The sequence below is a fragment of the Ovis canadensis genome, chromosome 14 (assembly GCF_042477335.2).
Source record: "Ovis canadensis isolate MfBH-ARS-UI-01 breed Bighorn chromosome 14, ARS-UI_OviCan_v2, whole genome shotgun sequence".
NCBI classification, from domain to species: domain Eukaryota; kingdom Metazoa; phylum Chordata; class Mammalia; order Artiodactyla; family Bovidae; genus Ovis; species Ovis canadensis.
The window spans coordinates 75973207-75984785 of NC_091258.1; the positions used below are offsets into that span (position 1 = coordinate 75973207).

Sequence of the window (11579 nt, forward strand, 5' to 3'; positions counted from 1 at the left end):
GCATTAACAGGTGAATTCTTTACCACTGAGCCACCAGAGAAGCTCCATCCTTAGCAGCAGATAGGATCAACTCTTCACCATTGCTTAAGGGCTTCTTAGCTTTAGCAATGCTGTTAGCCACTAACAATGATATTCTCAGTGTGGACATACTTGATGAAGTGATGGGCTTTTGTTGTTCATGGTTTGTTTTTTTTTTTTCTTTTGACAAACTCCAAAGGCTTATCTTGTAATGTAGGGTGCTTGGTTTCCATGTGGTGAAGCAGTCTGAAGGTTTCATGGCTTTGTTGGAGAGGACTATTATACAAAAAGGACTTGGAGAATGTGAATCACCCACAATAAACCCGTAATTTAAGTAGGACTGTTGGTATTTTATCTTAAATGCAGCTTTCTTTCTGTTGGCAGTCTTATCATGCTGTCCCGCCATTGGGTGATTCCCCTTTTCAAAGAAGCTCTCCAACAATGTTTGTTTGTAACTCATTTTGGCTGGGGTTAGCTTGTGGGCTTACCCAAACTGTGACAACTGTAAGACAAGTGCATAGTTGAGGAAAGAGGCATGGATGGAAGCGGTAAATAAAATAATGGGCAGGCCATGTGCAGACTGAAATGAGTGTTGAGTTCTGACTTAAAGCCTGCCACCAGATGCAGCTTAATTGTTACCTGCTACTCTCTGACAGGGTTTCGATATGAGTCTGCAAGCAATTGATGGTATCCATGCAGTCAAGCCTCTCTACTAATGATAAACTGTATTTACAGCTGCTCCCCAGTGCTAGGATCACCACCTCCACTCCACCTCAGATGATCAGCCATTAGATTCTCATAAGTAGCATGCAACCTAGATCCCTCACAAGCATGGCTCACAATAGTATTTGTGTTCCTGTGAGAATCTAATGCTGCTGCTAATCTGGCAGGAGGTGGAGCTCAGGCAGCAGTTTGAGTGGTGCGGAGCTGCTGTAAATACAGGCAATGCTTCGCTCACTGGCCTGCCACTCACCTCCTGTGGTGCACCCCAATTCCAAACAGGCTGGTACTGATCTATGGCCGGGAGTATGGGGACTCCTGTCCTAAATGATTAAAGTTGCAGGCTTATGGGAAAAACAAATGGGTTTCTTTAGGAAAGAAAGACAGGTTGAGACAACAAACAGGAGATGAAAAACCTTGTAATAATGTTGGTCTTTGCAGATGTCAGTAGTCTTTGCCCTTTCTTCAGGCTATGAAACTCCAGGAGAAGGGAATTATTGTCATCGGTTTACTCACCTTTATCCTCTTAGGAGTGGCCCTTCCCCAGGCACGGAGTTTCTTACAGCCTGATTTCCCAGAATTTTCTGCTTTCAGTCAGATAAAGAAAGTTAAGAGAAGGCTTCTTTCTGTATTTGTTGCACCTCAGATATTTTCCTTTAAAATACTCTTCCCACCAACTCTAGGGATTTGAGTGGGTCCCCACACAGCCAGCTAAAACTTTTCAGAATAGGTTAAGTCTTCCCTGGTGGCTCAGACAGTAGAGAATCCGCCTACCATGCCAGAGACCCAGGTTCAACCCCTGGATGGAGACGATCCCGTGAAGCAGGAAAGAGCGACCCACTCCAGTATTCTTGACTGGAGAATCCCATGGGTGGAGGAGCCTGGTGGGCTACAGTCTACAGGGTCATGAAGAGTCAGAATGACTAACACTAACTCACTTCATTTCATCTTGTGTGCTTGGTTTTTCAAAAGCTAAAGAGCCAATTAGTATATTTTGATCCCATGTTGCTGGTTTGTGCCCACTAATTTTGCATTTGGGTCATTTGAGACACATCATAATTTTGTCAACCCTTCACCAGTGGCCCCTTCACTGCATGACCCCTCTTCCCATTCCTGGGTTTTTCTTTCCTTGGGAAAAGAAGTGCTCTTTATTTCTAACATCCAGTTTCCCTTCCCTGTCTTCATGATCAGCTCTCCCAGCAAACAGAGAACCTTGAAGAAAAGGATCAAGTCACACTCCCCTTTATCTTCCTTCTTCCATTCTTTAGTACAAGGCTGGATGCAGGCACCATGCTTGTTAAATGCTTTCATTGCTTGAATTAACACCAGAGATTTTAAGCTCCCCTTCTCCTGGCACCCAGCAGGGCTTAGTGATTCCCCACACTGGAGTGTCTCAGGCCACAGGCAGACGTGCAAAGTCAAGTAGAAACACTGGAAGGGAGGAGGGTTGTGAGTGGGGTCCCTGGCTTTACAGCCCCTAGTTTTCAGGGGGTTTTTGATGGTTCTTCTTGTTCTTTTTTTATTATTATTTTATTGAAGAATAATTGCTTTACAGAATTTTGCTATTTTCTGCCAAACCTCAATATGAATCAGCCATCAGTTCAGTTCAGTTCAGTCGCTCAGTTGTGTCTGACTCTTTGCAACCCCATGAATCACAGCACGCCAGGCCTCCCTGTTCACCACCAACTCCCAGAGTTCACTCAGACTCACATCCATCAAGTCAGTGATGCCATTCAGCCATCTCATCCTCTGTCGTCCTCTTCTCCTCCTGCCCCCAATCCCTCCCAACATCAGAGTCTTTTCCAATGAGTCAACTCCGCATGAGGTGGCCAAAGTACTGGAGCTTCAGCTTCAGCATCATTCCTTCCAAAGAAATCCCAGGGCTGATCTCCTTCAGAATAGACTGGTTGGATCTCCTTGCAGTCCAAGGGACTCTCAAGAATCTTCTCCAACACCACAGTTCAAAAGCATCAATTCTTCGGCGCTCAGCCTCCTTCACAGCCCAACTCTCACATCCATACATGAGCACAGGAAAAACCATAGCCTTGACTAGACGGACCTTAGTCGGCGAACAGGCAAATTTGGCCTTGGAATGCGGAATGAAGCAGGGCAAAGGCTAATAGAGTTTTGCCAAGAAAATGCACTGGTCATAGCAAACACCCTTTTCCAACAACACAAGAGAAGACATTACACATGGACATCACCAGATGGTCAACACTGAAATCAGATTGATTATATTCTTTGCAGCCAAAGATGGAGAAGCTCTATACAGTCAACAAAAACAAGCTGACTGTAGCTCAGATCATGAACTCCTTATTACCAAATTCAGACTCAAATTGAATCAGCCATAGGTATACATATATCCCCTCCCTCTTGACCTTCCCTCCCATCTCCCTCCCCATCTCACCCCTTTAGGTTGACACAGAGCCCCTGTTTGAGTTTCCTGAGCCATACAGCAAATTCCCGTTGACTATCTATTTTACATATGATAATGTAAGTTTCCATCTTACTCTCTCCATACATCTCACCCTCTCCTCCCCTCTCCCCATGTCCATAAGCCTATTCTCTATGTCTGATTTTCCATTGCTGCCCTGTAAATAAATTCTTCAGTACCGTTTTTCTAGATTCCATATATATGTGTTAGAATATGGTATTTATCTTTCTCTTTCTGACTCACTTCATTCTGTATGATAGGTTCTAGGTTCATCCACCTCATGAGAACTGACTCAAATGTGTTCCTTTTTGTGGCTGAGTAATATTCCATTGTGTATATGTACCACTACTTCTTTATCCATTCATCTGTGGATGGGCATCTAGGTTGCTTCCATGTTCTAGCTATTGTAAATTGTGCTGCAATGAACAATGGGATACAAGTATCTTTTTCAACCCTGGTTTCCTCAGGGTGTATGCCTAGCAGTGGGATTGCTGGTTCATATGGTGGTTTTATTCCTAGTTTTTTAAGGAATCTCCACACCGTCTTCTACAGTAGCTGTATCCATTTACATTCCCACCAACAGTGCAAGAGCATTCCCTTTTCTCCATGACAGAGTTCTTGATGATCAAATAAATTTGTGTTCATGGAAACAATCAATTTAAAAAATCTACTGTAGAAATAGAAAAAAAAGTTTTATTTGAGCCAAACTGAGCACTACAGCGAGGCAGACAGCCTCTCTGAGAGCTCTGAGGAACTGCTCTCTGAAGCATGGTTTCCAGCACAGTCTTATGCCTCATGCAAACAAAGCTCACACATCAACACGACAGTGTGCATTCCTTCAAGGTTTCTAAAGAGACAGACTTAGCACATAGACATCGAGACAGCAGGACCCTGGTATCTGGGAAGGGAACATTATCTCCAAGGGAGTGTTAACATGGACACCATGAGAAGGGAGTTACCCATCCTTATCTTCAAAACAGACATCCTTTACCTCATTGGTTAAAGCAGATGAGCTGTGAGTTAGACAGGCTGTCTTAGTTCACACAAAGTTCAAGATGAACCATGTATAAGCCAAAATGACTTCCCCATACCTCCATATGTGAATATTTTCTCTGTCACAAGCAGGTAAAAATCTTAGAATCGTGTTATCTGGCAATCTACTTCTGAGGATATACCCGGAAGAATTGAAAGCATACTCTGGCAGAGATATTTGTACACCCATGTTCACAGCAGAATTATTCATAATACCCAATGCCTGAGAGCAACTCAAGTGCCCATTGATCAAGAAACAGTTAAGCCGATGTGGTATGTATAAATAAGAGAGTATTATTCAGCATTACTGAAGGAGGGAATTCCAACATATGCTACAACATGGATGAAACTTGTGGACATTTTGCTAAGTGAAATAAGCCTGGCAAGAAATGACAAGTATTGAGTGTTTCCATTTGAATGAAGTACCTAGAGGGTTCAGATTCATAGAGACAGAAAGTAGAATGGTGATTGCCAGGAACTGTGGAGGAGAAAGGGAGAATCGTTGAATGAGTACAGAGTTGAAGTTTTGCAAGATGAAAAAGTTCTGGAGTTTGGTTGTACAAAACATGAATGCGCCTAACATTACTGAACCGGACAATTACTGAACTGGTTAATTTTGCAAATTTTATAGCAATAGAAAAACCTCTCAGAACCTCCCCCGAGAGTAACCACAGAAGAGTCGGTGCTGATAGCTACACTGCAGATGCTCCCCACCCACTCAGCTCATCTCCACCCCAACAACCCAGGGGTGAGGACTGTCTCCTGTGCTCAGGACTCCTCGCTTCGGTTCTTGGAGCTGTCTCAGCTCCAGCCCCACACGGCTTACCCTCAGCCTCCCTGACTGACCCAGTGCTCCAGGCTCTGCTCCAAGGATCCAGTAAGTCTTGGGTCAGCCTCTTCTGTGGGAGACTAGGCTCTGAGTTCACATCCTCCCAAAGAGACCTTTGCAACCCCAGAGTGTGGGGGGTCAGCCCGGCTCCTGACTGAGGGTGGAGAGACCCATTTTCCAGATGAAAGCAGGAGCTGGGAGCGCTTGTATTTGTGAGAGAAGAGGTTGGAGTGGGAGAGATTGGATCATATCTGGAGGTTGAGACTCATTTTAGACCAGCATTCAAACAATATTAAAGATTCCCCTTATACAGGGTTTATGGCATGTGGACCATTGATGTCAGTCTCCTGTATATTGCTGGCCTCTGTATCTGCAGGCTCCTCCTCTGTGGATGTGAGGACAATGTAAGGGACTCAAGAATCCTCAGATTTTGATAACCACAGAGATGATTGTGTGGGGATTTATATTAAATTATCATGAGGTTTACTACAACCAGCAACTCTGTGAAGCTGGATCTATTGTTCATTGGCAACAATTTTTTTAATAGTGGTAAAGTACACAATGACATAAAATTTGCCATCTTAAGCACTTTTAAGTGTCCAATTCTGTAATGTGGGACATTTTGATATGACATCTTTTGCTCCCTTCAATCCTCTTTCACTTCCAGTAAATTTAAAAGACATTAATGATTTTATCCATGTTTGTAGAAACCAAAGCTCAGAGATCAGAACTTACTTGATGTGTTATTTTGCCTCCTGCTTCCTATAACTCCATTACTCCAAGGAATTATACCTTCATGGCCAAGGAGAGATAGATATTATTGGTGGCTTTGTAGCTTGTTTTCTCTGCAGACTGTAACCTCCTCAACTATGTCTAGGATGCTGCGCCAATATGTTGGCCACTTTGGTGAAAAGCTGGTCCGCAGGCATCCACTGGAGCTCAGGGTGGAGAGACCCAGAGCTTATCTTAACACCCTTGACCTGGTGGCCTTGGGCGTGGGCAGCACCCTGGGAGCTGGCGTGTACATCCTGACTGGTGAATTGGCCAAAGTGAGAGCTGGACCAGCGACCGTCATCTGCTTCCTGGTGGCCGCACTGTCCTGTGTGATGTCTAGTCTCTGCTTTGCTGAGTTTGGGGCCCGGGTACCACGCTCTGGTACTGAGTATCTCTACATCTACGTCACTGTGGGACAATTGTGTGCCTTCATCATTGGCTGGAACCTCATCCTGTCCTATGTCATTGGTGAGATGGTGGGGAGGGGGAAGGTGTGTAGCTTAAATATCAAGAGATAGGAGGTGGGGTTTAGGTCTTCACTCATTCATGAGAACTTTATTATTGACCTTGTGAGGTGAAGTGGATAATAGTGGCAGGGAAACTCCAAAATACCATTCTACTGAGCTCTGTCTTGTTTTTCTTTAATGATGGACCAGGAACCCAGAGGAAAGAGAACTACAGGGAGTGGGTCAGAAGGGGGGCGTGTCCAACAGCCTCATTCCTTTATTGTATTGAAGTCTTTGCTCAGCTGTTGGATTCATGAGATTTTCCTTTAGATCTGGATTTAAATTTTCAACCCTCACCTTCCAGCCCTTCTGGCCCCAAATTTCTGTTACATTTTTCCATGTAACACTGAACTCCTAGAATATTAATTAGTTGACTTATTTTGTGAATCATCTGGATCTGCCCTCCCCAACCCATGAAAAAAGACTCTTTGAGATTAAGTATTTTGCTTGGAGTCCCCTCCCCTCAAAATATATCCCGTATTAGAAATCTATTTATGTTTGTCAATGAACATTCCTTCTTCTGGTGCTGCAGCCACCTCCTCTGTGGCCAGGGCCTGGAGCTATGTCTTTGACAACCTCATTGGGAACCACATCTCTCAGATGTTACAGGAAACTTTCTCTCTGCAAATGCCCTACTTCTTGGCCAGGTATCCAGATTTTTTTGCCCTGGGCCTGGTACTGCTGTTAACAGGTGAGAAGGAGTCCATGATAGGATGTGGAGAGTGAGGTATTGAGGGGAAGCTGGGGTGGGAAAGCGTTGGGATGGAAGAATGGTGTGGGATTAGGACTAAAAAGAAGCATCTGGGATATGAGAAACAGGAAGGCAAGACACAGACCATTCTTTCCCATTCTTGGTACTATTGACAATTTGGACTGGGTTATTCATAGATTTAGAGGTGTGCATTTCAGATTTTTTAAATAATCTTTGTTGGATATTTAGTAGCATCTCTGGGAAAATTAGAATATCTCCAGATGTTGCCACACATCACATGGTGGACAAATCACCCCAGCTGAGAATCATTTACTTAGACCATAAGTTTCTTCTCTGTACTGATACCAAAGATGTGATTGTTGGGTTTTTTCTAATAAAAATATCTATTAAAATTTTATTTATTTACTTGGCTGCAATGAGAATTAGTTGTGGCACACAGACTCTCTATTTGTGGCACACAGGCTCCAAAGTGCATGGGCTCAGTAGTTGGGTCTCGAAGGCTTGGCTGCTTTCAGGCATGCGGGATATTAGTTTCTTGACAAGGGATCAAACCCACAGATTGCATTGCAAAGCAAATTCTTAAACACTAGGCCACAAGAGAAGTCCTCAAAGATGTGTTTTTAATTGACAGGAAATTAAAATAACATAAAATAAAACATTTTCTTATTTTCCCCAGCTTTATTGAGATGCAAATACAACACGGTATAAATTTAAGATGTACATGAGATGATTTGGTAGAAGTTAATATTAGGAGAGGGTTGCCACAGTCAGAAATTGACCATCTGAAAGTGTACAATTCAGTGGGAGTTAGTACATTCATAATATTGTGTAACCATCATCTCCATCTGCTTCCAAACATTTTCACCACCCCTAAAGGACACCTTGTACCCACTGAGCTGTCACTGTCCATTGGTCCATCACCACCAGTGCCCTAACTCCCAGATACCACTAATCTGCTTTCTGTATCTATGGACTTAGTATTTTATATGCTTCATATTCCATCTTTCCTGCAGGACTGCAGGTTTTGGGAACTCGTGAGTCCACCCTGGTTAATAAAGTGTTCACAGGCATCAACATTTTGGTCCTCAGCTTCATCATCGTCTCTGGCTTCATTAAGGGAGACCTGCACAACTGGAAGCTCACAGAACAGGACTACGCATTGAACACTTCTGCATCCAGTGACACCTCGAGGTTAGGAGGGTTCTCGTGGTCATAGTAACGCTTGTGGTAGTGCTGATATGGGAATATGGTGGAGACTAGAGATCAATGGGCTGATGGATCCAGGTGACAGGGGTTCTGGGGCCTAGGACTTGTGGTACTAAATAGAGGAGTCCAGTAGAGATGGCTGAACTCGCCTCACCCACCCTCTCCTTCCTTCCTTCTTTCACTAGCTTGGGTCCTCTGGGTTCTGGAGGGTTTGTACCCTTTGATTATGAAGGGATTCTCCACGGAGCAGCTACATGTTTCTACGCATTTCTTGGCTTTGATTCCATTGCCACGAGAGGTAACATGGTCATTGTGTGTCTCATCAGGGATGTGGGCAGAGTTTGGGCTGCCCTTGGGTGTAAGGGTCGGTAGAAGGTTAGACTATGTTTGGACGTCAAGAGGGAATTTGATTCTGTGATTTCAGCTCAGTGTGTTTTCCTGACCCAGAACTTCCACTCTCCCTGCAGGGGAAGAAGCTCTAAATCCTGATCGATCCATCCCCTTGGGCATCATGATCACGCTCTTCATCTGTTTTTTGGTGTATTTTGGTGTCTCGGCATCACTCACCCTCATGGTGCCCTACTACCTGATTCACCCTGACAGCCCCTTTCCGCAGGCTTTTCTCCACGTTGGCTGGGACGCTGCCAGATATGTCGTAATTGTTGGCACCCTCTGTGCTCTTACATCCAGGTCAGTGTCTTGGTTTTCTTCCCATCTACTGTCAGATGCTCCAGTATCCCAGCCCTTGGGATTGAGAGATAAGAGGGAAGGGCACCTTGCCCCATGTAGACTATGGAGCAGATGCCCTGGTCTCTCCTGCTTCTTCACGTCCTCACACGTGCCCCCATTTCCTCTCCCAGCCTCTTGGGTATTACATTCACCATGCCTCGGCTGATCTGTGCAATGGCAGAGGACGGGCTCCTTTTCCGGAGACTTGCCTGGATCTATGATCGCACAGGCACACCCATCATGGCCATCGTGGCTTCTGGGAGCCTCGCAGGTGAATAAACAAAACCCACTCCATCTTTGGTCAACGTCCTTATCTTGCATAGGTCCAGTGGTTTCTCACTCTCTCCCCCACCTTGTTCCTGCCCTCATTCTAGGGATCATGGCATTACTTTTTGAGTTCAGAGATCTTGTGGACCTTGTGTCAATCGGGACCCTGCTTGTTTACTCCCTAGTGGCTCTTTCTGGTCTTGTCCTCAGGTGAGACTCCACTACATCTTAACTGGGGCCCATGGACTCATGGGGATTGATGGGGAGGTAATCTTCTGCCTTCATGCTGTCTTCTAAATGTCCTGCTCTGCTTAATGCAAGACTGATGTAGAATAGGCTGTGTGATGTTGGCTGAATAGGGACTGCTGTTAATATTGCTTTAACACCTCTAATTAAGGTACCAGCAAGATCAGAATTTAAGCAAGCAGGAGAAAACAGAGGAGAAAATGGAGATGAAGCCTGATATTGAAGGAAGACCTTTGGAATCTGTACCTGAAGAAGGAACCTCAAACATTCTGAAGAGTCTGTGTGACCCTATCAACACCATCCCCACCAGGAAATCTGGCCAGATTGTCTATGGATATGCCTTCCTGCTTGGTGAGCAGTGAGACTTCTCTTTGGTTATATTCTGAAACTGACAAGATAGAGTGGGATTCTGTGTCTTTGTCAGCTGAGGAGGAATCTTAGAGACATGATGGCTCTTCCTGATGTGAGCAGTCTGGGGAGGGGTGTGACCCCAGGTCCTGACATCTTTGTCTTCTGGGTCCAGCCTGTCCTCCTCCTCCTTGACCCTTGCAGTTCTCCTGCTGACCATCCTGAGCCTGGTCCTGGCCCGGTGGTCCAGCCAGGTGTTCTCTGGAGACCCCGTGCTCACAACAGTGGCTGTGCTGCTGCTGCTGTTCATCACTGGGGTCACGGTCATCATCTGGAGGCAGCCCCAGAGCCCTACTCACCTTTATTTTAAGGTAAGTGACCTTATGTGCCCAACTATCCACCTCGAGTGAATGAAGTCTTCACGCTTCATGGCCTAAACATTATTTGCTGGACCAAGGAAGAAGCGAAATTACTAAAACAAACAGACCCTTCCCTGATCCACACTCAGTGCTTTACATATACAATCTCAGTAGGCCCTGAATGCACAGCCTGAGCAGGACTGGAGTCTCCCTACAATCATGGGGTAGGGTCTCCCTTTCAGATGTCTGTAGTGTGTTCAGGGATGACCTGACACTGCCCACAGGTGCCTGCTCTGCCTGTCCTCCCACTGGTGAGCATCTTTCTGAACATTTATCTCATGGTGCAGATGACCTCTGGGGCCTGGGCCCAGTTTGGCATCTGGATGGTGATTGGTGACTTTCCACTTGACTGATTGAACCCAAATTGAACTCCCCCAAACTGTCTTGGCCACGATAGAAGCACTGTTGGGCACTTGTAAGTGGGGAGAGCACCTACTTTTCCTTCTCATTGTCTCATTTCCCTCCTAGGATTTGCCATATACTTTGGATATGGGATCCGACACAGCCTGGAGGAGAACAATGAGCCACAGCCACCAGCCTCCACCTCCCAGACTCTTGATCAAAACATATCAGGTCATGAATCATCTTAGCTGTAGGAAACAGATGCTGTGTGGAATCCCTCCATGCGCTGGAGGATGTGCTGGTTCAAGGGACACTGAGTCTCTATGGCCTGTGAAGGTGAAATGCATTTGCTGCTGTGTATTTATTGCTAGTGGACAAAATGACTTGAATGTTTTACAATTTTTAAGCAAGCTTTTAAAATCATAATATACATCTAGAAAAGTGCATGCTTTCTTAGCAAGCAACAAGATGAATTTTCACAAAGAAAGTATACCAGTATAACCAGCAACTAGAGGAGCAAATAAAATATTAACCTTTGCATAAGAAGCATGTTCCTATGCCTAATTTCAGCAAAAACACAGAGATTGAAACTTGGAAAGGAAATACAGGCAGCTTACACATTTTGTCAAGAGTTACACTTTATGTATTAAAATACAAATAGGTTGGAAGTAAAAGCAAGGGAACAGATATATTGTGCAAACAGTAATACTAGGAAGCCAAGGTAGCTATCTTAATACCAAACAAAGTAGACTTTAAGAAAAAGAGAATAATTACTTATAAATTAGATCACTTCTGGTAAAAGGAAATGGTCATTTGTATCTCTTTGCCCAACTTTATTGAGTTATAGTGTAGTGTGGTGGCTTAGTTGCTAAGTTGCACTGGACTTGTGTGACCTCATGGACTGTAGCCCACCAGGCTTCTCTGTTCACGGGGATTCTTCAAGGCAATAATACTGGAGTGGGTTGCCATTTCCACCTTCAAGGAATCATCCTGCCCC

General features: G+C 44.7%; 1 protein-coding gene across 2 annotated transcripts; it reads left to right on the top strand.

Annotated features, from left to right (window-relative positions):
- The first annotated feature begins 4991 nt into the window (after positions 1–4991).
- Positions 4992–11327, top strand: LOC138418271 (cationic amino acid transporter 3-like). Of its 2 annotated transcripts, XM_069549425.1 has the most exons (12): positions 4992–5081; positions 5911–6275; positions 6846–7004; positions 8039–8216; positions 8417–8529; positions 8699–8921; positions 9092–9231; positions 9335–9437; positions 9625–9824; positions 10026–10192; positions 10465–10573; positions 10709–11327. In XM_069549425.1, the coding sequence occupies exons 2-12, from the start codon at positions 5912–5914 to the stop codon at positions 10828–10830; spliced, it is 1878 nt and encodes a 625-aa protein (XP_069405526.1). In that variant the 5' UTR covers positions 4992–5081; position 5911; the 3' UTR covers positions 10831–11327. The 2 variants fall into 2 exon arrangements, with proteins under 2 accessions (XP_069405526.1, XP_069405527.1); XM_069549426.1 differs by lacking the exons at positions 6846–7004; positions 10465–10573.
- Positions 11328–11579: the final 252 nt, after the last annotated feature.